Genomic DNA, 21,655 nt, shown 5'->3' with positions numbered 1-21,655 from the left:
TCTCTCCCTATTTATTTCAAAACCCCCTTCCCCTCCCCCTTTTCTGATGAAGGGTCTAGGCCCGAAACGTCAGCCTCTCTGCTCCTATGATGCTGCTTGGCCTGCTGTGTTCATCCAGCCCTGCACCTTGTTGTACCTGATTTTTTTGTTTACTTATGTTGTGAAAATTCCGCATCGTTTTTAGACCCTTCCTCTTTTTTTCCAATGTTCTGCGATTTCTAATGCTGATATAGTATTATTATTGACCGTTCAAAGGTGTAACTGGTCTTTTCCTTGAATCTCTGCAATATACGAAGAGAGCCTCTGCTTTCCTCGTTTTAGTCTGCCAGATTATATCCTGTTACCTGTACTGTGGAGCCGGTGTTGGACTGGGATGGACGAGGTCAGAAATCACACGACACCAGGCTATAGTCCAACAGGTTTATTTGAAAACACAAGCTTTCTGAGTCTTACTCCTTCAGATGTTACCTGTTTAATAAACATAAAGAACTGCGGATGCTGGAAATCTAGTCAAAAAAAACTAGTGCTGGAGAAATACAGCAGTTCTGACAGCTGCCTTTTGTTTACAGATGCCACTAGACATGCTGTATTTTCCTAGCACTCTGTTTTTGTTCGTATGACCTTTGTTCTGTTTTACTATCTTCTTCCTGTCTGCTTGTCTGGGTTCTCCTCACAATTATTCATTCTGCCTACTTTAATATTAATGTTCATGTTCTGTAATTTCAGTTGGTAACGTATGTGTAGATATGATTTGATCTGATCCCAACACACCTCACTCTTTACATCTGAAGAAGGGTCACCAGACCCGAAATGTTAACTCTGTTTTTCCCTTCACTGATGCTGCCAGACCTGCTGAGCTTCTCCAGCAACTTTGTTTTTGTTTACTCTTTACATTCCTCTATTCTGGAGAAGATCCATTATACTGCAACTCCATATTTTGTCCTTGAAACATCTTCCTGACACTTCCTTCAACTCCTAGGGTATTGTACCATGCAGTACTTTTGAAATTCATAAATGCAACTTGTGCTGCATTTATTTTGTCATTATTCTTTTAATTTCTCAAAATATGGATTAATTTATACATAGACTAATAATCTGAAGAATACAGTTCCCATCCTGCTAAAATAATGTTAGAATTTGATTTTTGTTTATATTAAAAAAAAGTCTGGACTTAACAATTCAAAAGCTGCACTTTTTAAAATCAAAATCCAATTAGTTTGCAAATGTGCCTTTTAGGGAAGGAACCTTGTCCTTATCCAGTCTGGTCCCATCTGGTCAATCTGACTCAAATTCCGCAACAATGGGGTAGACGAGCCACTTAATTGTTTCATTCAATGATTCAGGAAGGTAGCTCACCACCTTTTTGGGGCAGCTTGGGATGGGTAATAACTACTGACCTTTTCAATGGTACCCACAGCCAAGAAGGAACTAATTATAACTTTTTATCTTTATCTTTTAGGTAGCAAACAGAAGTGATGGCTATGTTTCGTACTGGTATTCTTGTTTTAACATCTCCAATTTCCCTTATTCCATCGCGCATTGCTCCTGTTTTGGCAGCAACTGCAAAAATTGTTAAAGACATTTTATATGTTCATTTACATCCAGGATTGGGATTTACTGGAAATTACATTCAAACCAAACCAGCGTTCATAGCAGCAAACCATGAAGTTTCTCAACTACTAACTAACCTTTATACAAAAAGTTCTTATGTGTGCAGTCATCTGGACGTCAGAGTTGTTCTCTCAAATGTTAAAAATCACACTTCAACACAGCAGCCATTTTCATCTGTCCACATGTTGTCTGAACCACCAGAGGTAGTTTTAACAGACTACAGAATTATAGATGTTAGCCAATCCAATTTATATATGCAGTGTTTGGAAAAATACACTCTTGGCTGTTACACTTGCAAACCCAATTTGAGAGCCATTTTTTTACCACCCGGAATAGATGGTACAGAGAGTGCTTCCTGTTCTGATGTGGAAGACTCCAGTTTATCTGAAAAGATTCCGTGTTTCAACGATGTTGTCTTAGGTGGAACTTTTGACAGACTTCATTCTGCTCACAAGATCCTTCTCAGCATGTCATGCCTGCTTACAGGAAAGCGTTTATTAATTGGGGTAGCTGATGGAGATCTGCTTAAAAGTGAGTATTATCTTTAGCTAAAACTCCTCTATGTAATAGTCTGGGTACAACATGTGTTCTATGGATAATGTGCCATTTGCATCTGTGATAAATTTGAGCATAAATATGGCTGGAAAAGCACTATAAGCAGATTAGTTATATTTTATTTGTTGTAAAGGTACTAGATTAGTTGGTGCTAGGTAATAGTTTTGAATGGAATAAAGGATACTCGGGGATGAACAATTTCTGCTGTTGCATTTCTGACATTCAAGTTTCAGACATCTGTTATTTTAAACATAACTTGTTACCCTTGGGTTGCCGCTTGTCTTAAACAAAAAATGCAGTAAATGTGAAAAGTCTTTAATTGGACGAGCAGCAAGCATGGGAGAGGCAGAGCTACTAGTTGGACATTATGGCCTACCAAACCTAGGTATATAATTTGGTAGGGAAATCTGTATTCCTAATTTTTCTGAATTCTTTGAGCACATGACATTTTTAACAAAATATATTTTATTCATAGAACTTGTAAAAGTACATAAGAGTCATTTCCACCTGAAAATTACGAAATTTAAAGCAAAATTCACCTTGTTTCCGTACAACATGTTCCAGCCTTGGATAACTCAACACAAGTGTATAGTCTTAACATTTAAAATGTATACTTTACTTCAGACATACAGCTCAAGGGAAAACAATTTAGAATCCTAGAATCCCTGCAGTGCGGAAAGAGGCCAATCAGCCTGTCAAGTCTGCACTGATCCTCCAAGCACCCAGACTCGGCTCTCCACCCTATCCCCGTAACCCTGCATTTACCATGGGTAAACCACCAAGCCTGCTCAACCCTGGACAATATGCAGCAATTTAGCATGCCCATCCACATGTTTGGACCATAGAAGGAAACCCAAGTCTGGAATCCAACCCAGTTCCCTGTGAGCAATCAGTGCTAACCACTGAAACACTGTGCTGCCCATATTTTCAAATTGATAATTTTAGAAAATTCATTAGAAATTTACTTTTATGTATGGACAGGAAGACATTGCGATATTTTCACTGCATTAATACTCCAGAATTGCAGTAATAGTCTGAGTTCCAGGTTTGGATACCACCATGGTAGATGGTGGGATTTGAACTTTGTAAACAAACATCTGAAATTAAAAGTCCAATGAAGACCATGAAACCATTGCGATCAAACCCATGTGGTTCACTACTGTCTCTTGGGGAAGGACATCACTATCCTTTTCACTATCCTTACCTGGTCGGGCCCATGTATGACTTCAGATCCAGACCAATGAGGTTGACTCTTAACTGCCCTGTGAAATGACTTAGCATGCCATTAGCTACATAGATACATGGAAGATAGGAGCTTTCTCCCCATAACCTTTGATCCTATTTGCCCCGAGTGCTATATCTAGTTGCCTCTTGAATACATTCACTGTTTTGGTATCAACTACTTCCTGTAGTAATGAACTCCACAGGCTCACCACTCGCTGGGTGAAGAAATGTCTCCTCATCTCCGTCCTAAATCATCTATCCCAAATCCTCGTGTTGTGACCCCTGGTTCTGGACAGACCCACCAATGGAAACATCCTCCCTAAGTTGTATCAACTGCTAAAAAATCTCAAGATCTGGCCTTGATTTGGGCACCAGAAACAACACTGGCAAATTCAGCCATATGGACCCTGTAAAACTTTCCTTCCTGTATGGGATTGGTTGGGAAAACTCTCACTTTGTCAAACAGCACGCTGTCATAGTCATACTGATGTAATCATACCTGGCAGACAATGTCTCAGATACCACCATCACTAACCTTCGGTATGCCTTTTCCCACCAGTAGAGTTGACCCAGTACAGTGGCAGCGCAATGATATACTTTTGGGAGGGAGCTGCTAAGGAGTCTTCAGCATTGACTGTGGACCCCATAAAGTTTTGTGGCATTAGGTCAAACATGGGCAAGGAGACTTCCCACTGATCATCACTCCTATCTTCACCCTACCGTCCCCAAAAGCCATCACTACCAAACCAGCTGATGAATCAGGATACCCCTGTGTTGAACGTGGAGAAAGCACTGAATGTGGCAAGGGTGCAGAATGTACTCTGGATGAGGACTTAAATGTCCATCATCAAGAGTTCCTTTGCAGCACCACAACTCACTGAGCTGGTCAAGACCTAGCTGCTGGACTAGCTGTGAAGCAGGTGATGAGGGAGCTGCCAAAACTTGTGTTGTTTTCCTTGGAGCAGAGATGGAGCATGATTGAGACGTATAAAATTATGAGGGGCATAGACAGGAAGGAACTTTTCCCTTTGGTGGAAGGATCTATGACGAGTGGGTATAGATTTAAGTTAACAGGCAGGAGGATATAAAGAAAACTTTTTCACCCAGAGGGTGGTGGGAATCTGGACCTCACTGCCTGTAAGGATGATAGAGGCAGAAGCCCTCATGGCATTTAAGAAGTACTTAAATGTGTTCTTGCCATGCCAAGGCATACAAGGCTATGGGCCAAGTGCTGGAAAGTGCGATTAGAATAGTTAAGTGCTTATTTTAGACCAGCATAGACTACATGGGCGTTTTTCTGTGATGTAGACCTCTACATCAATGACTTTAAAAGGGGAAAAATATGTTTGACGTCATCCACAACAATCTGATGCAGACGCATGTCCACAACAGTATCAAAAACAACAATAGGTTAAGTAAGTGGCCAATCAGTTAGTAAATGAATTAGAATGTTGAAAATTGTGAAGTTATTCATTTTGGAAGGGAAAACAAAAGAACAAGGATATTATTTAGATAGACAGAACTGCAGAATTCTGCAACACAAAGGGGGTTGGGGGTACTTGTGCACGAAACGCAGAAAGCTAGCACTCAGGTGCAGCAGATACTCTGGACGGCTAAGGAAATGTTGGCCCTTATTTCAAGCGAGTCGGATTGTAAGAATAGGGAATTCTTTCTGCAACTGTACAAGATGCTCGTGAGACCACATCTGGAGTACTGTGAGCAGTTTTGGTCCCCTTACTGAAGGAAAGATCTCATTTCACTGAAGACATTTCACAAAAGGTTCACTAGGACAGTCCCTGGTACAGAAAGACTGTCATATGAGTAGAGGATAAACAGGTTTGGACTGTACTGACTGACGTTTAGGAAAATGAGAAGTGAACTCGTTGAAACATTTAGGATTCTTAAGGGGTTTGACAGGGTAAATGCTGAAAGGATGTTTCCCTTCAGGGAAGAGCCTAGGACCATAGGGCATAGCCTCAGAATGAAGGAGCACCAATTTAAGACTGAGGTGAGCAGGAATCTCTTCTGTCAGAGGGTTGAGAGTCTTTGGAACAAAGAGCTATGGGGACAGTATCTTGTGATGAGGTGAGATAGATGGATTCCTGATCAGTAAGGGTGTCGAGAGTTACAGGGAAAGTAGACGTGAAAAATATCAGATCGGTCATGATCTTGTTGAATGCAGAGCAAACTCAAGGGACTAAATGGCCTACTTCTATTCTTATTTCTTACAGTCTTATTAAGAGTGGCCATCACACAGTCCTTGTGGAAATGAAGTTCCATCTTCACATTGAGGATACCCTCCATTGTTTTGTTTAGTGACTGCTGAGAGAATGTTTCTTCTTGTGGCGGAATCTAGAACCAAGGGTTACAGTTTCAAATAAAGGTCTCCCATTTAAGCCGGAGATGAGAAATTTCTGACATTTGTTAGTCTTTGGAATTCTTTTCTACAGTGAGTAGTGAAGTCTGGGTCATTTGAATATATTCAATTTTAAGTTAAACCGATATCTTATCTGCAAGGAAGGTTAAGCGATATGGGTCAGGTAGAAGAGTGCAGCTAAATCTACAGTAAGATCACCTGTTAACTTATTGATTGGGAAAAGCAGGCTCAATGAGCCAGATGGGCGCCTCCTGTTATTTTTTATAATCATGTCAAATTGGGTGCTTCTATTTAACCTTCTGTGATAACTTGAATGATGAACAAAGCAACTCTTCTAAATTATGAGCAAATGGTTTGTGGAAGATAATATGACAATTGCATGTTATTGAGGCAGGTAATTATCCTTTTAAGGGTTTTATAACTTGCAATTTTCATTGAAGGTAAGGTGCTGAAGGAGCTGATTGAACCTTATCAAGAACGTGTGGAGAAGCTGAGGAAGTTCCTTCTGGATGTGAACCCTGCTGTACAATATGACCTTGTTCCTCTGAGAGATCCCTATGGACCAGCTATTACCGATCCAAACTTAAATTGCATTGTGGTTAGCGAAGAAACCCAAAAGGGTGCAGAAGCAGTGAACAGAAAACGACAAGAAAATGTAATGTATACAATGAAGGAAATGTCTAGAATCTAGTACAGCTGCAACAATTTGAATTTGAGCAGTTCCTTTAATTAAAATGTTACAGGGCATTAGAGTTGAATATTCAATCATCACCGCCTCAGTGTGTAAACATAATACATTTAAGGATGATTTTCAACATAAACTATCTTGCAATTTAATTCTGAAAATGATATTTTTTAAGAAATTTGGAAAACAGTGTCTTTCCACCTTCTGCATGTACTTCCTTAGTATTCTGGGAAGGGGTGCAGAAAATATCTGCCTTTAAATCTAAAAGTTTGTGCTGTTGAAACATTTAAAACTAAAAGATTTTTAATTTTAATCTGCATATGACAGTAACAGTTGACAACATTTATGGGCCAGGATTACAATTTGAAGGCACAAGCCATTTGAGAATTTTAAACTTGAGGGGAAAAATTGACTGAAATATAACTAAAATGTTGAAAGTATACAACAGGTCAGTCATCAATGCAAGGGGAATAATGGTGATGTTACATATCGATTCATTGGTACCTGATATCTGAATGAAAAATAGTTAATTGAAAATACACTGTTGTTCCTGTTTGGGACTCAAGACCAAATTACAAATCAGATGTTAGAAAGGATTATAAGGTCAATTTTGAGCCGAAGTAGTGAGGCAATTGTGTCACATTTTAAACTATTGGTGTGACTTGGTACAGCTTGATCACCACAAAACGTAAAGATTACTGCAATGGACAAAAAGCAACGAGATGAACTGAGAAGATAGATGGATTGAATTTTGAATTATTATGTAAATTAAGCATTAACTAACTAGAAAAGTGAAGATATAGTTTTTCTTTCATATTCTAAAGGGAGTAGGTTATGTAGACCATGACCAGCTATTTGACATCGCAAAGAGTAATGGAATCGGAGGACATGGCCTGTGCTTGACATTGTGCAGGGGTGGGGGCTGGGTGGTGGTTGTGTGTGAGATTAGGTGGTCAATCATGATACCGTTCTTTCCTGAGAAAGAGATGGTCAAAACAATTAATATTGATTCAGTTAAATGCAAATTAGTTCAATTGCTTTTGAGTGTATACTGCTACTACTTTGCATATGATGGGAAAAGCTGTTAATGGGATTTCTGGATTGGCTATCATTCAGTGGCCTCCTGAAATGTTGAGTGAAGAAATTAGGTGTCTGCTGCATTTGATTTTGGTATTCAGGTTGATGGGATGTGTTCCATAAACTGAGAGTCATAGGTTGTACGATCTCCGATAGTCCCTCATTTTCCACTTATGCGGGAGCAAAGTAATCTGGGTGTATATGTGCCTGAGACATTGAAGGTGTTAGGACAGGTTGAGAGTGCAGTTAATAAAGCACAGAAATAGGGCCATATAGTACAAGAGCAAGGAGGTTACATCAAACTTGCTTAAACACTGGTTCGACCTCAAATGGGGTACTGCATCCAGTTCTGAGCGCTGCTTTTTTAGGAAGGATGTGAATAAATTGAAGTGAGTGCAGAAATGATTGAAGAGAATTGTTCGAAAGATGAGGAACTTCAGTAACAATGATAAATTGGAGAAGTTTAGATGTTTTTCTTGGAGAAAAGAAGGCTGATAGAAAATTTGAAAGAGGTATTCAAAATCATGAGGGTTCCAGATAGAGTAGATAAGGAGAGACTGTTCCCACTCATGAAGGGATTAAGAGAAAGAGGGCATAAATTTAAATAATTGGTCGATGCAAAAGTGCCATGAGAAAAACCTTTATGTGTAGTATTAAGTTAGGATCAGAAATATACTACGTGAGAGTGTGGTGGAGGTGGGTTCAATTGAAAAATTCAAAAGAGACTTCGACTGCTATCTTGAAAAAGAAGAATGTGCAGAATTTCCAGGAGAAATTGAGAGAATGACACCAGTGAATTGCTCATTCAGAAAGCCGGTACCGACGTGATGGGTTAAATGGCGGCTTCCTGTGTAACAAAGCAATGATTCTATGATTTACCCATCTCTAGTGTCGATTTGGCAGAATGCCATCCACAGATTTTGCAAGTGGCCAAAGCACCTCTGATGTTGATTCACTGAGGTGTTGGTTCTTCATACTGTATGCATTCCATGATTCCATCCATTTGGATCTTGGGTTAGAACCAGTTCTGTGAGTATTAGCTACTTTTGCACCAGATTGTCTAGCATGATTTTAAGTACTTGGTGGATTTTTCACATCTATATCAGTTGGAAGGTTTAGATTATGCATAATTTTTTGATCTTTCATGGAACACAATGACATTGTGACAAATGGCAGGTGAGGAAATGTGAGAAAGCATCAGGAAACATTCAGTTAAGTGGACTTGAACATCCCTTGATGCTACTGTAATAGCAAATTGTAGCTACATGTTCTTTCTATGATGGCTTCAGAACCATGAAGCAGAGCAATATTCTGGAGCAGAATATCAGATTGAGGTATTGTTGCAGTGTTCTGGTTGTCCTCCCTCCATGACACTCCGGCAAGTTGCGGGACCACATTCGTGCTGGCTTTTACTTTTTGGTCAGTGTGAATGAGACCAGACTGCTAGGTGAGAATCCTGTCCAAGGAGTTTCCCAAGTGTTTCAGGTAGGGATCCAAATTACCATGCAAAGAGAAACACAAAAGTTATTTCCTAGCAGCAGTATGGGTGAAGACTGCATGTTTCTGCAGTTTCCTTGTGCACATATATAATACTGCACTTGTTTAAGATAATATTATTTGCTAGTAATGAGTCAAATTCACCAGAACATTTGAATTTTGTTAGTCGTCAACCATTGTCTACAGTCTTGCAGATTATAATTGATAAAAAAAAGAGTAGCAGCAACTCTAATTTGAACCCTGTGGAACATGACTCGTGAAAGATCTGCAAGTGCATCTACTTTTGTGTGAGCTTTTAAGCAGTTCTCAGGCAAGTGCTGTAGAATGTTACTGTTACCAAATGTTCTGTAGAAAATAGCTTGTGTGGTCCCTTTTTAAAAAGCTGGAAATCTGGGAGACTTTCATATTAGGCTTTTTTTGACCATAACTTGGTGGCTCCTCCCAAAAAAAAAGTTACATTAGTACCAGTACTTTCATTTGGAAGCCATATTGTGTGTCCCTGAAATGTTCCTTTTCTAAGTTGTCATTAGTTATATTATCAAGCCTTTTCCCTGTTACTGCTGTTAAATGATTTAGAATATAGCTTGCAAAGTCCATCTTAGCTCCTTTCTTTGAAGTGCATTAGCCTCCATCCAATTTAAGGGTCAGTCCTAGACTATTTAAAAAATATGAACAAATGTATACACAGCTCTTGTATTCTCTCCGAGAACCCTTGAACGAATATCATCTGGACCCGTGACCCTGATGATTCTATAGTTCATGGCTCTATCAAAAACATATGTGCATATGTTTTAATATTAACTGTTAAATTGTTAACGCCATTGAATTCTGACATTTGAGCATCAAGGAATTAATATCTCCTACCCACCTTAAGAGCCCATCATTTGCTCTTCTCAAAGATCCTTCAATGGTGCAAAAATATCTTTAACAATTCAGATTATTGAAAAGTTTCTTTAGACCATAAGATGCACAATGAGAAACAGGCTATTTGGCCAATTGGGTCTGCCCCACCATTCAATGAGATCCTGGCTGATCTGATAGTCCTCAATTCCACATTCCTGCCACGTCCTCCTAACCCTTGATTCCCTCTGACTAAAAATCTGCCTATCGCAGCCTTGAATATTCTTAATGACTTGATTTTAGGAGGTTTGTAATCACAATTACCTAATACAGGCAATTGATATTTATTGTAACTTTCTGATAGTTTATTGAGAAACAGCAGTGCAATAGTTTTGATATAGTATATTAGTTAAATAGGTATAGAAAGGAAATATACAACCTGTAACAGATGAGAACATTTTACTGATCCTGGAGTGGTTCTGTAGAATGGAGGGGTAGAGGCTGCGCACTTCCACGTCCCATGATGTTTTTATGGGGGTCCTGATTGTCTTCAGTGGCCTTGGTACTTTGTTCTTTAGAGTCTTTCAGCACAGAAACAAACCCTTCAGTCCAACCAATACTTGCTGATCATAATCACAAATTAAACTAAACTAGTTCCACCTCTTTGTAATATTACATAATTTTAGATAACCTGGCCCATATCCCTCCAAACATTCTTTATTCATGTGCTTTTCTAAATGTCTTTTAAATGTTGTAGCTGTACCTGCATCCACCGCAATCTCGAAGTTCATTCCACATGTGAACCACACTGTTTAAAACAAAAATGCCCCTTGTCTTTTTTAAAATCTTCTCTCATCTTAAAAATAATAATAGTCTTGAAATTCCCCACTCTAGGGAAAAGACACCTGCCATTCACCTTATTTATACCCTTTACGATTTTATAAATGTCTATAAGGTCACCTGTCAACCTCCTACATTCTAGTGAAAAAAGTGCCAGCCTCTCTCATATCTCAAACCCTCCATTACTGGCAACATTCTGGTAAATATCTTCTGAACCCTCTCCAACTTAATGATATCATTCCTATAACAGGGTGACCAGACCTGGATACAGTACTCATGAAGAGGTCTCGTCAACATCCTGTACAACGTCAGATTGATGCCCAAACTCCTATATTCAAAGCTTTGAGTGATAACGACCAGCTTGCTAAATGCCTTTTTAACAACCCTATCTGTATGCGATGCAAACTTCAAAGAATTATGTACATGAACCCCTAGGTCTCTATTCTATAACACTACCCAAGGCCCTATTTTTAATTGTATAAGTTTTGCCCTTGTTCCTGTTACAAAAATGTAATACCTCTCAATATCCAAGTTATCAATCATCCGCCACCCTCAGCCTATTGACCCAATTGATGAAGATCCCTTTGTAATCTTACATAATTTTAGATAACCTTCTTCACTGCCCACTTTGTTCTACCCTTGGACTGATGTAGGAGAACTGCTGGACTCCCCCCACTGCCTCTGTGGCAATGGTGTAGCTTGCCTTATAGGATTATCTTGCCTCTTCCTCCCTCCTGTCTCTGTTAATATACCTTATTTTGGGAGCTGGCCATCAAATTATCAGTTACCTGCCTAACTACCTCTTGACCATGGAACAGCTACTCATGAGTCGGAAGACAGTTGTCCTCTTGCCTGCCTTCATCTGAGGATTAATTTACCATTCTAAGAACAAATGCTCCTTATTTCTGAAACAATACACTGACAGTAGGGTGTATTTGGTGTGAGATAAACTGTTCGTACTCGTTCAATGGGCATTTTTACCTCTGTGTTTCTTGTGATTTTTCCCTTTGTTTTAACGTTTGCTGAATTTTGGAAAGTTAGCACTATTGTAATAGCTGCTAAATGAAATCTCATGCTGTACAGTAAATACTAGGAAAATTCAGTTTTTGAGGGACCGCAATACCTAACACAATCCAGCCTCAACAGCTTTCTGCAGTAAAGAATTCCACACATTCCCTACCTTCAAAGAGAAAGCATTCTTTCTCATGTATTTTAAATGGGTGAACCCTAATTTGAGATTATGCCTCAGCCTAGACTCTCCGAAAAAGATAAACAAGTCCTCCGCCTGTACCCTGTCAAACTCTCTAAGAGTCTTGAATGTTTCAACAAGGTCATATCTCATTCTTACAATCTCAAATCAGCACACACCTAACCTCTGCTCATAAGTAAATCTCTCTATAATCTGGGATCAGCCTAGTGAATCATTTGTGTGCAAGCAGGACCCCGATCTTCTTGTAGCCGGTCATTTTAACACAACATCCTGCTCACATTTCCACATGTCTGTCCTCGGCATGCTGCAGTGTTCCAGTGAATCACAGCGCAAACTGGAGGAACGACATCTCATCTTCAAACTAGGTATTTTACAACCTTCTGGACTTGATGTTGAGTTCAACAGCTTTAAATTGTGAACCATTTCTTCCTTTTCTTTTAGCTTTTTATCATGTCCTCCCCACCCCAGTTACTGTCCATTCAAATCTGGCAGGACACACATCATTGTTCAATTCTTACATTCCGATCACTTAATCTGAACTGTTAACATCTTTTCTCTACCAGCACCCTACACCCACTACCCCCACACACCCGAACCCCAAACTATAGCGTAAATGCTGACCCCTCCACACTTCACTTCAACTCTGAAGAGTCATCTAGACTCAAAACGTTAGCTTCTCTGTAGATGCTGTCTGGCCCGCTGCTCCATTCCCTTTGAAGTAAAAGGCAACTTTTCATTTGCCTTCCCGATTACCACTGATCTTGGATGCCAGCAATTTGCGATTTATGCAAGAGAACCTGCAAATTTCTGCCATCTTTCTCCATTTAAGTAATATTCAGTTCTCTTCTTCCAGTCCAAGTGCATAGCCTTACTTTTTTTTTCCATATTACATTCCCATCTGCGAAGTTTTTCCCTGCTCGCTTAACCTACCTATGTGCCTCTATGAACTTTTTCCACATCACTTGCTTTCCCATCTATTTTTGTGTCATCTACAAACTTAGTGCTAATACATTCACTTCCCTTGTACAATTCATCAATATATTTTGTGAATAACTGTGGCTCCACCACTGATACCTGTGACACTCCACTAGTTACAGGTTGCCATCCTGAAAATGCCACTTGGTCTGAACTTTTTGACTTCAATCAGTTAGCCAGTCCTCTACCTATGCAAATATACTATCTGTACACCATGGACTCTTACCTTCCTTAACCTTATATGTAGCATTTTATTGAACTCCTTTTGGAAATCCAAATGTATTATGTTTACAGGTTCCCTTTTATCTGTCTTGCTTATTAAACCCTCAATTAATTTGAATAAGATTGTCAGGAGTGATTTCCCCTTCATGAAACCATGCTGATTGATTAGACCACTGTTTGATTAGATTACGTATTTCTAAATGTACTGTTATTACATCCTTTTATAATAGATTCTTAGCTGAATATCTGTCATTGGGGAAAAAGTTAACTGGCTTAGAGTTGGTTATTTTGTGTCCCTCCTCTTCTTTTAAATAAGGGTATTACATTAGAAAAATTTCTATCTTTTGGGACTTTTCTACGATCTGGGGATTCATGGAATGCCACTACTAATGCATCGGCTATCCCTGTAGCTGCTACTTTTAATATCCTAGGATGCACCCAATTGGATCCAAGGGAATTATCAGTCTTTAGCCCATTAACTTCCATAGTATTTTTTCTGCAGTGGTAGTTATTGCATTTGTTTCCTCCCGACCATTTGTCCCTTCATTTAGTACTTTTAGACAGCCTTCTTCCATAAAGACTGATGTAAAGTATTTATTCAATTTCTCTGTCATTTCCTATTTCCCCAGCCTCATTCTCTAAGGAGCGTAATGTTTCTTTACAACTTTCAGGACTCAACATTGAGTTACACAATTTCAGGATATAACCTCTCCATTTTTCTTTCATTCCCCTGGCTGTGTCATGTTTGTATCAGAGATAGTAGGAACTGCAGATGCTGGAGAATCCGAGACAACAAGGTGCAGGGCTGGATGAACACAGCAGGCCAAGCAGCTTTTCTGATGAAGGGTCTAGGCCCGAAACGTCAGCCTTTCTGTTCCTATGATGCTGCTTGGCCTGCTGTGTTCATCCAGCCCTGCACCTTGTTGTGTCATGTTTGTGTCTTGTTTGTAGTCTATGTACCTATATCTCTTTTACCACAATTATCCCTGCCTTTTTCTTTTGCTCTGGGCACCTGCACAGTCTGTTCCACTTGCCTCTGCTTTGCGTCTGTCTACAACATAAAAACCAATCTCATTTGTTCCAGAGGTGTGTAATAACATTTCTGAACAGGTAAGAGTCATACAGCATGGAACAGACCCTTCGGTCCAACCAGTCCACACCAACCATGTTCCCAACTTAACCAGTCCCACCTGCCTGCGCTTGGCCCATATCCCTCCAAACCTCTCCTATTCATGAATTTATCCATGTTCATGAACTGTACCTGTTGTAACTATACCTGCATCCACCACTTTCCCTGGTGGTTCAACGCCCCCCCACACACGCAACACTGTCTTTTTAAAAGTAAAGTTACTCCTCATGTCCTTAAGTCTTTCTCTTCTCACCTTTAAAAATATGCCCCCTAGTTTTGAACTCCCCCACCCTTCAGAAAAGACCCTTGTCATTCACCTTCTCTATGCCCCTCATGACCTTATAAACCTCAATAAGGTCACCCCTCAATCTCCAACATTCTAGTGAAAAAAGTCCCAGTTTTTCCAGTCTGTTTTTATATCTCAAACCCTCCATGCCCAGCAACATCCTGGTAATTTTTTTCTGAACCTTCTCCAGTTTAATAATTACCTTCCTATAACAGGGTGACCACAAGTGCACACAGTGCTCCAGAAAAGGCCTCAACAATGCCCGGTACAACATCTACATGATATCCCAACTCCTGTACTCAAAAGGCTGAGCAATGAAGCATGCTAAACACCTTCTTAACCACCCTGTCAACCTGTGTCACCAATTTCAAAGAATTATGTACCTGAACCCCTAGGTCTCTCTGTCCGATACTACTACCCAGGGCCCTACCATTAATTGTATACGTCTTATCTTTCTTTGTATTACCAAAATGCAATACCTCTCATTTATCCAAATTAAATTCCCATGTGCCACTCCTCAGCCCATTGACCCAATTGATCAAGATCTCTTTATAAAAACCAAAAGAACTGTGGATGCTGTAAATCAGGAACAAAAACAAAGTTGCTGGAAAAATCCAGCAGGTCTGGCAGCATCTGTGAAGGGGAAAAAATAGAGTTAAAGTTTCAGGTCCGGTGACCCTTCCTCCAATCTCTCTATAGTCTTAGATAACCTTCTTCACTGTCCACTATACCACCAATTTTGGTTGATTTAAAAAAAAAATTAAAACCTTCTCTTTCCAGCTCCTTTAGTTCCAAAGAAGTGTCACGCAGGACTCGACGCTAAGATGCTGCCAGACTTGCTGGGTTTCTCCAGAACCTTGTTTTGATTTCAGATTTCCAGTATCCATAGTATTTTGCTTTTACTTTAGAAAATCAAAATAAAACCATAAGACATAGGAGCAGAAATTAGGCCATCAGCCCATCAAGTCTGATCAGCCATGAGTGAATGGCAGAGAAGTTTCTCAACCCCATTCCCCTCTTTCTCCCTGTAACACTTGATCCCGTGACAGTCAAGATCCTATCTATCTCTGTCTTAAATATACTCAATGACCTGACCTCCACAGTCTTCTGTGCAGTGAATTCCATAGGTTCACCACTCTCTGGCTGAAGAAGTTTCTCCTTATCCCCATTCTAAAAGGTTTTCCTTTTACTCTAAGGCTGTGCCCTCGAGTCCTAGTCTCTCCTACCAATGAAACATCTTCCCAACATCCACTCTGTCCAGGCCATTCAATATTCTGTAAGTTTCAATTAGATCCCCCCCTCATCCTTCTAAACTCCATCAATTATAGACCCAGAGTCCTCAAACGTTACCCATATGTTAAGCTTTTCATTCCTGGGACCATTCTCATAAATGTCCTCTGAACCCACTCCAAGGCCAGTACATCTTTCCTGAGATATAGGGCCCAAAACTGCGCACAATACTCCAAATGTGGCATGACCAGAGCCTTACGAAGCCTCCAAAGTGGATCCCTGCTTTTATATTCTCAAGTCCTCTCAAAATAAATGCCAACATTGCATTTGCCTTCCTAACTACTGACTCAACCTGCAAGTTTACCTTGAGAGAACCCTGGACTAGAACTCCCAAGTCTCTTTGCACTTCAGACTTCTGAATTTTCTCCCCATTTAGAAAATAGTCCAAAATGGTCAGCTTCGCCTGACGGATGATCAACCTCCAACACAAACAATTGAGTAAAAGCTAACTACGAAGACATGAGAGAAGAGCTGGCCAATATTGACCGAAAGGGGAGCCTTGCAGGGAAGATGGTGAAGCAGCAATGGCAAGAATTTCTGGGGGTAAATCAAGAATCATAGCCGAAATTCATCCCAAGGAAGAAGAAACATATTAAAGGCAGGATGAGGCAGTCATGGCTGACAAGGGAAGTCAGGGACAGCAAAAAAGAAAAGAAAAAGCATACAATGTGATGAAGATTTGCGGGGAGCCTTTTAAAAACCAGCAGAGGATAACTGAAAAAAAAAGGGTGTGCGGGTATGAGGGTAAGCTAGCTAGCAAAAAAAATTGCAAGAGTTTTTTGTTAAATATATAAAAAGTAAGAGAGAGGCACGAGTGGACATCGGACCGCTGGAATATGAGGCTGGAGAAATATCAATGGGGAACAAAGAAATAACGGAGGAACTTTAGGCACTTTACATCAGTGTTCACAGTGGAAGACACCAGCAACATACCAAAACTTCAAGAAGTGAGTGTATTTGTCATCTCTAAGGAGAAGGTGCTGGGGAAGCTGAAAGGTCTGAAGGTGGATAAATCACACGGACCAGATGGATTACACCCCAGAGTTCTGAAGGAAATTGTAGAGGCATTAGTAGTGATCTTTGAGGAATCACTGGACTCAGTTATTGTCCCAGAAGACTGGAAAATAGCAAATGTAATACCCCTGTTTAAGAAAGGAGGGAGGCAGGAAACTGTAAGCTGGTTAGCTTGACCTTGGTTGTTGGTAAGATTTTAGAGTCCATTATTAAGAATGAGATTGTGGAGTATTTGGAAGTGTATTGGGAAAATAGGACTGAGTCAGCTCAGCTTCATCAAGGGGGTGCCGTGCTGACCAGTCTGTTAGAATTCTTTGAGGAGGTAATGAGCAAGTTAGATAAAAGGAGAGCCAGTAGACTTGAACTGTTTGGATTTCCAGAAGGTCATGGCATGATCCCGACTGGAGGCTGCTAAGTAAGATAAGAGCCTATGGTGTGAGGAGCAAAGTACTGGCATGGACAGAGGATTAGCTGACTGGCAGCAGGCAGAGAGTGGGGTTAAAGGGGTTTTTTCAGGATGCTAGCCGGTGACTAGTGAATGTCAGCAGGGATCAATGTTGGGACCACAACTGTTCACATTATACATGAATGATGTGGGGGAAGGAACTGAGGGCTTTGTTGCTGCGTTTTTGGATTACACAAGGATAGGTGGAGGAGCGGGTAGTGTTACGGAAGCAAGGAAGCTGCAGAAGGGTATGGACGTGCTAGACAAGTGTACAAATAAGTGGCAGGTGGAATACAATGTATACAGTGTGGGAAAGTGTGAGGTTATGCACTTTGATAGAAGGATTAGAGGCATAGACTGTGTTTTCTAAATGGGGAAAGGCATCAGAAATCTGAATCACAAAGGAACTTGGAAGTCCCAGCTCAAGATTTTCTTAAGATAAACATGCAAGTTCAGTTGGCAATTAGGAAGGCAAATACAATGATAGCATTCATTTCAAGAGGGCTAGAATACAATAGTACTGCTGAGGTTGTATAAGTCTCTGGTTAGACCGCATTTGGAATATCGTGAGCAGTTCTGCACCCTGTATCTAAGGAAGGATGTGGACAGGATCCAGAGGAGGTTCACTCGAATGATCCTGGGGATAAAGGATAAGAAAAGAAACAGCTGAAGATTCTGGATCTGTCCTCAATGGAATTTTGAAGGATGAGAAGGGGATCTGATTGAAACTTACAGAATCCCAAGAGGTCTGGATACAGTGGACATGGAGAAGATGTTTTCACTAGTTAGAGAGACTGGCATTGAGAGGCACATCTTCTGAATGAAGAGAGGACCTTTTAGCCAGAGGGTATTGAATTTGTGGAGTTTATTGCCGCAGAGGTCTGTGGAGGCCAAATCATTGAGTGAATTAAGGCATAGGTTCTTAATTTGTAAGGGGATCTAGGTTTATGAGGAGAAGGCAAGAGAATGAGAACATATCAGGTATGATTGAATGGCAGAGCAGACTTGATGGGGTGAATGGCCAAATTCTGCTCTGATATGTTACGATCTATGGTTGTAAAATCTGCCAGCACAGGAACACCTGTTTCTACCTTTGTTTTCAGATGTTAAATCAATAATATCAGCACTTCACCTCACCGCCACCGCATTAACTGTAGTCACTGAGACACATAGGCTTGAAGTTGGACAAGCTTGTAGCAGATCACATGACCCTCTTCAATTTCATTTTACCTTGAATAAGTGACAGTCCAGAAACCAATCGTGTTATAAAACTTTACATTCATAATACTGTACCAACACAGCCCAAGATCCAATTTAGCATATTCTTTGTCTTTATTATTGAATATTTTGTTTTTATTTCAAATCGTTTGTGATTCAGAGATCCCAATTTATTTTTACTCCAGGCCCTGCAGGAGTTGGCAATCCACAAGATTTGTATAATTAAAGATGCGCATCGCACAGCAGATGAAGAAGAAAAGATTAGTTCATCCACTTTGAGGAAGCGACTGTTGGGCTCTCTGCTGGTGCCTCCAAAGGTAAGTGCTACTGGGATCTCTTGGTATTCTTGCAAGATCAGTGCTGTTGGGAGCATCGTGACTTAGTGATAAACTGCTTATATTTTATAGTGAGAATATTGACTACTTTCTTGAAAATGAGTACTAATAAAACTAAAGAAAAGCTACGTAACATTCTAGTGAGGAATCAGTGTTGACCAGGATACTGACAGATGCCACTGTTCTTTGAATTACATCACATTTGTTCCACATGAGATGGAGGCAAAACCTCAGTTTCATTTCCTCAGAAAAAAAGCACCCCTAAAGTACAATACAATCTCCGAACTGCACTGAAGTGTCAGCCTAGGTAGAGTCTCCGAAGAGGCCCTACCTGACTCCCATGTTAGCTGATATTGTTAACTTTCTCCTCTAATTTGTTTCTCTTCAAATCTGACATTCTTAACCTTCTCATAAGAACAAGCTCTTAAACCATCTGCTCTTTAATACTGTGATGGATAGTAGTATTCAAGTCACAAATTACTTTCTATGTGACTGACAAAAGTAAGCTGGCTGACGTCAACATTTTCGATTTGTCTGCAGACTTTGACACAGATGACCATACACAGATGACACAGATGATCATGCAATATCTCTGCACCATTATTCAGTTAGGTGGCCTGCATCTGGCTAATTATATTCTTAGCCAAAAATCAGTTGCAGTGGATTCTCTAACACCTGGATCATTAGTTCTTGTGTCTTTCAAGGCCCTGTCCTTGGCCTACTCATATTTATCATCAAACTGTGCCCCTCAACATCATCAAACAAAAACATAATGACAGTTCTTACATGAACACTGACAACATCTGGCTTTACCTAATCTCTCTCCTCTCTGCTACCATCATCATCATCATTGTCAGTGGTCCTGAACTCCTTCTGGAATTGCAGCGTGGCTTTCGGCCACGGAGGAGCAGAACAGACGTGATGTTCACCATGCGCCACTGCAGGAGAAATGGAGAGAAAAGAACCTATCCTGTATGTGGCCCTCTGACCTTACAAAGGCCTTTGACACGGTCAATTAGGACTTGTAAAGGTTCTGCCATTTACTGTATAATTTCCACCTATACTTTAACTTCCAAAATGGACCATTTCAAATTTATATGGATTAAACTCCATCTGCCATTTATCTGCCCATGCCTCCAACTGATCTATATCCTGCTGTATCCTCTGATAATCCTCCTCACTATCTGCATCCCACCAATCTTTGTTTCATCCGCAAACTTACTAATTAGACCTGGCACATTTTCTTCCAGATCACTTATGTAGATCACGAGCAGCAGAGGTTCCAGCACTAATCCCTGTGGAACAGCACTGGTCACAACCCTCCATTCCAAAAAGCATCTTTCCACCGCTGCCCTATGACTCCTATGACTAAACCAGTTCTGTATCCATCTTGCCAGCTCACCCCAATACCACGTGACTTCACCTTTTGTACCAGTCTGCCATGAGGGACCTTGTCAAAGGCTTTCCTGAAGTCCATGTAGACAACATCAACCACTTTTCCCTCAGCAATCATCTTCATCACCTCCTCAAAAAACTCGATCAAGTTAGTGAGGCATGACCACCCCCACATAAAACCATGCGGTTTGTTGCTAATAAGTCCATTTGCTTCTAAATGTCTATTGATCTTGTCCCTGATAATCTTTTTCAGTGATTTCCTTACCACCAACATGAGACTCATAGGCCTATAATTTCCAGGATTATCCCTGTTACCCTTCTTATACAGTGGGACATTAGCTATTCCCCAGTCCTCTGGGACCTCGCCTATACCCAAAGAGGATACAAAGATGCCTGTCAATACTCCAGCAATTTATTCTTTTGCCTACTTCAATATTCTGGGATTGATCCCATCGGGACCTGGGGATTTATCTACCTTAATACTTAAGACGCACAACGCTTCTTCCTTTTCAATAGCAACTTGGCTTTGAACCTTGACACTCTCTTTCCTGAGATCATCTTCCATCGATTCCTTTGGTGAATACTGATGCAAAGTGTTTGTTTAGGACCTCATCTACCTCTTCTGACTCCAGACGTAGACTCTCTCCTTTGTTGTTGAGTGGGCTGACTCTTTCACTGGATCCCTGTTGCTTTTTATATATGTATAATAAGCCTTGGGATTCTCCTTAATCCAGTTTGCTAATGACTTTTCATGACCACCTTTAGACCTTCTAATTCCTTGTTTAAGTTCTACCTACTTTCCTTATATACTTCAAGGTCTTTGTGAGTTCCCATCCTCCTAGACAGTTATGTATGCTTCCTGTTACTTTTTGAAGAAGGTCATAACATCCCTGGTCATCCAAGGTTCATGTAACTTGCGACACCTATCCTTCATTCTAGCAGAAATGTGCCACTCCTGAACTCTTAACAACTCCTGTTTGAAATACTCCCACATGTCCAATGTAGATTTACCCTCAAACAGCCACCTCCAATCAATATTCTCCAGTTCCTGCCTAATATTGTTGCAGTACGCCTTCACCCGAGGACTGCGGTTATCCCTATCCATGAGTATCTTAAAACTCATGATATTATAGCCATGATACCCGAAATGCTTCCCCACTGAAACTTGGCTCACCTGGCTGGGCTCATTTCCCAAAACCAGGTCCAGTATAACCCCTTCCCTAGTTGTACTGATGACATTGTGTCAAGAAACCCTTTTGAATATTCCTTACAAAATCTGCCCCATCCAAGCTTGTAGTGTGTCCCAGTTAGTATAGAGGAAGTTAAAATCACCCATCACAACAACCCTGCTGTTTTTACATCTAGTACGAGGTACTTTGCATGGTTGACAGGACTAGGTTTGTCATTAATGTTTTCAGTGCCCAGAGCAA

General features: G+C 40.4%; 1 protein-coding gene across 2 annotated transcripts in view; it reads left to right on the top strand.

Annotated features, from left to right (window-relative positions):
* The first annotated feature begins 73 nt into the window (after nucleotides 1-73).
* coasy (CoA synthase) overlaps nucleotides 74-21,655 on the top strand; it is a 58,715-nt gene continuing 37,133 nt past the window's right edge. For both annotated transcript variants that reach the window (XM_048614538.1, XM_048614539.1), the window contains exons 1-3: nucleotides 74-2,142; nucleotides 6,208-6,422; nucleotides 18,681-18,812. In XM_048614538.1, the coding sequence (XP_048470495.1) occupies nucleotides 1,476-2,142; nucleotides 6,208-6,422; nucleotides 18,681-18,812 (1,014 nt within the window). In that variant the 5' untranslated portion in view covers nucleotides 74-1,475. The remainder of the gene's footprint in view (nucleotides 2,143-6,207; nucleotides 6,423-18,680; nucleotides 18,813-21,655) is intronic.

This window comes from Rhincodon typus, chromosome 30, assembly GCF_021869965.1.
Source record: "Rhincodon typus isolate 14 chromosome 30, sRhiTyp1.1, whole genome shotgun sequence".
Lineage (NCBI taxonomy): Eukaryota > Metazoa > Chordata > Chondrichthyes > Orectolobiformes > Rhincodontidae > Rhincodon > Rhincodon typus.
The sequence above is the reverse complement of the archived record's forward strand: the minus strand, read 5'-3'. Positions and strand labels throughout refer to the sequence as shown.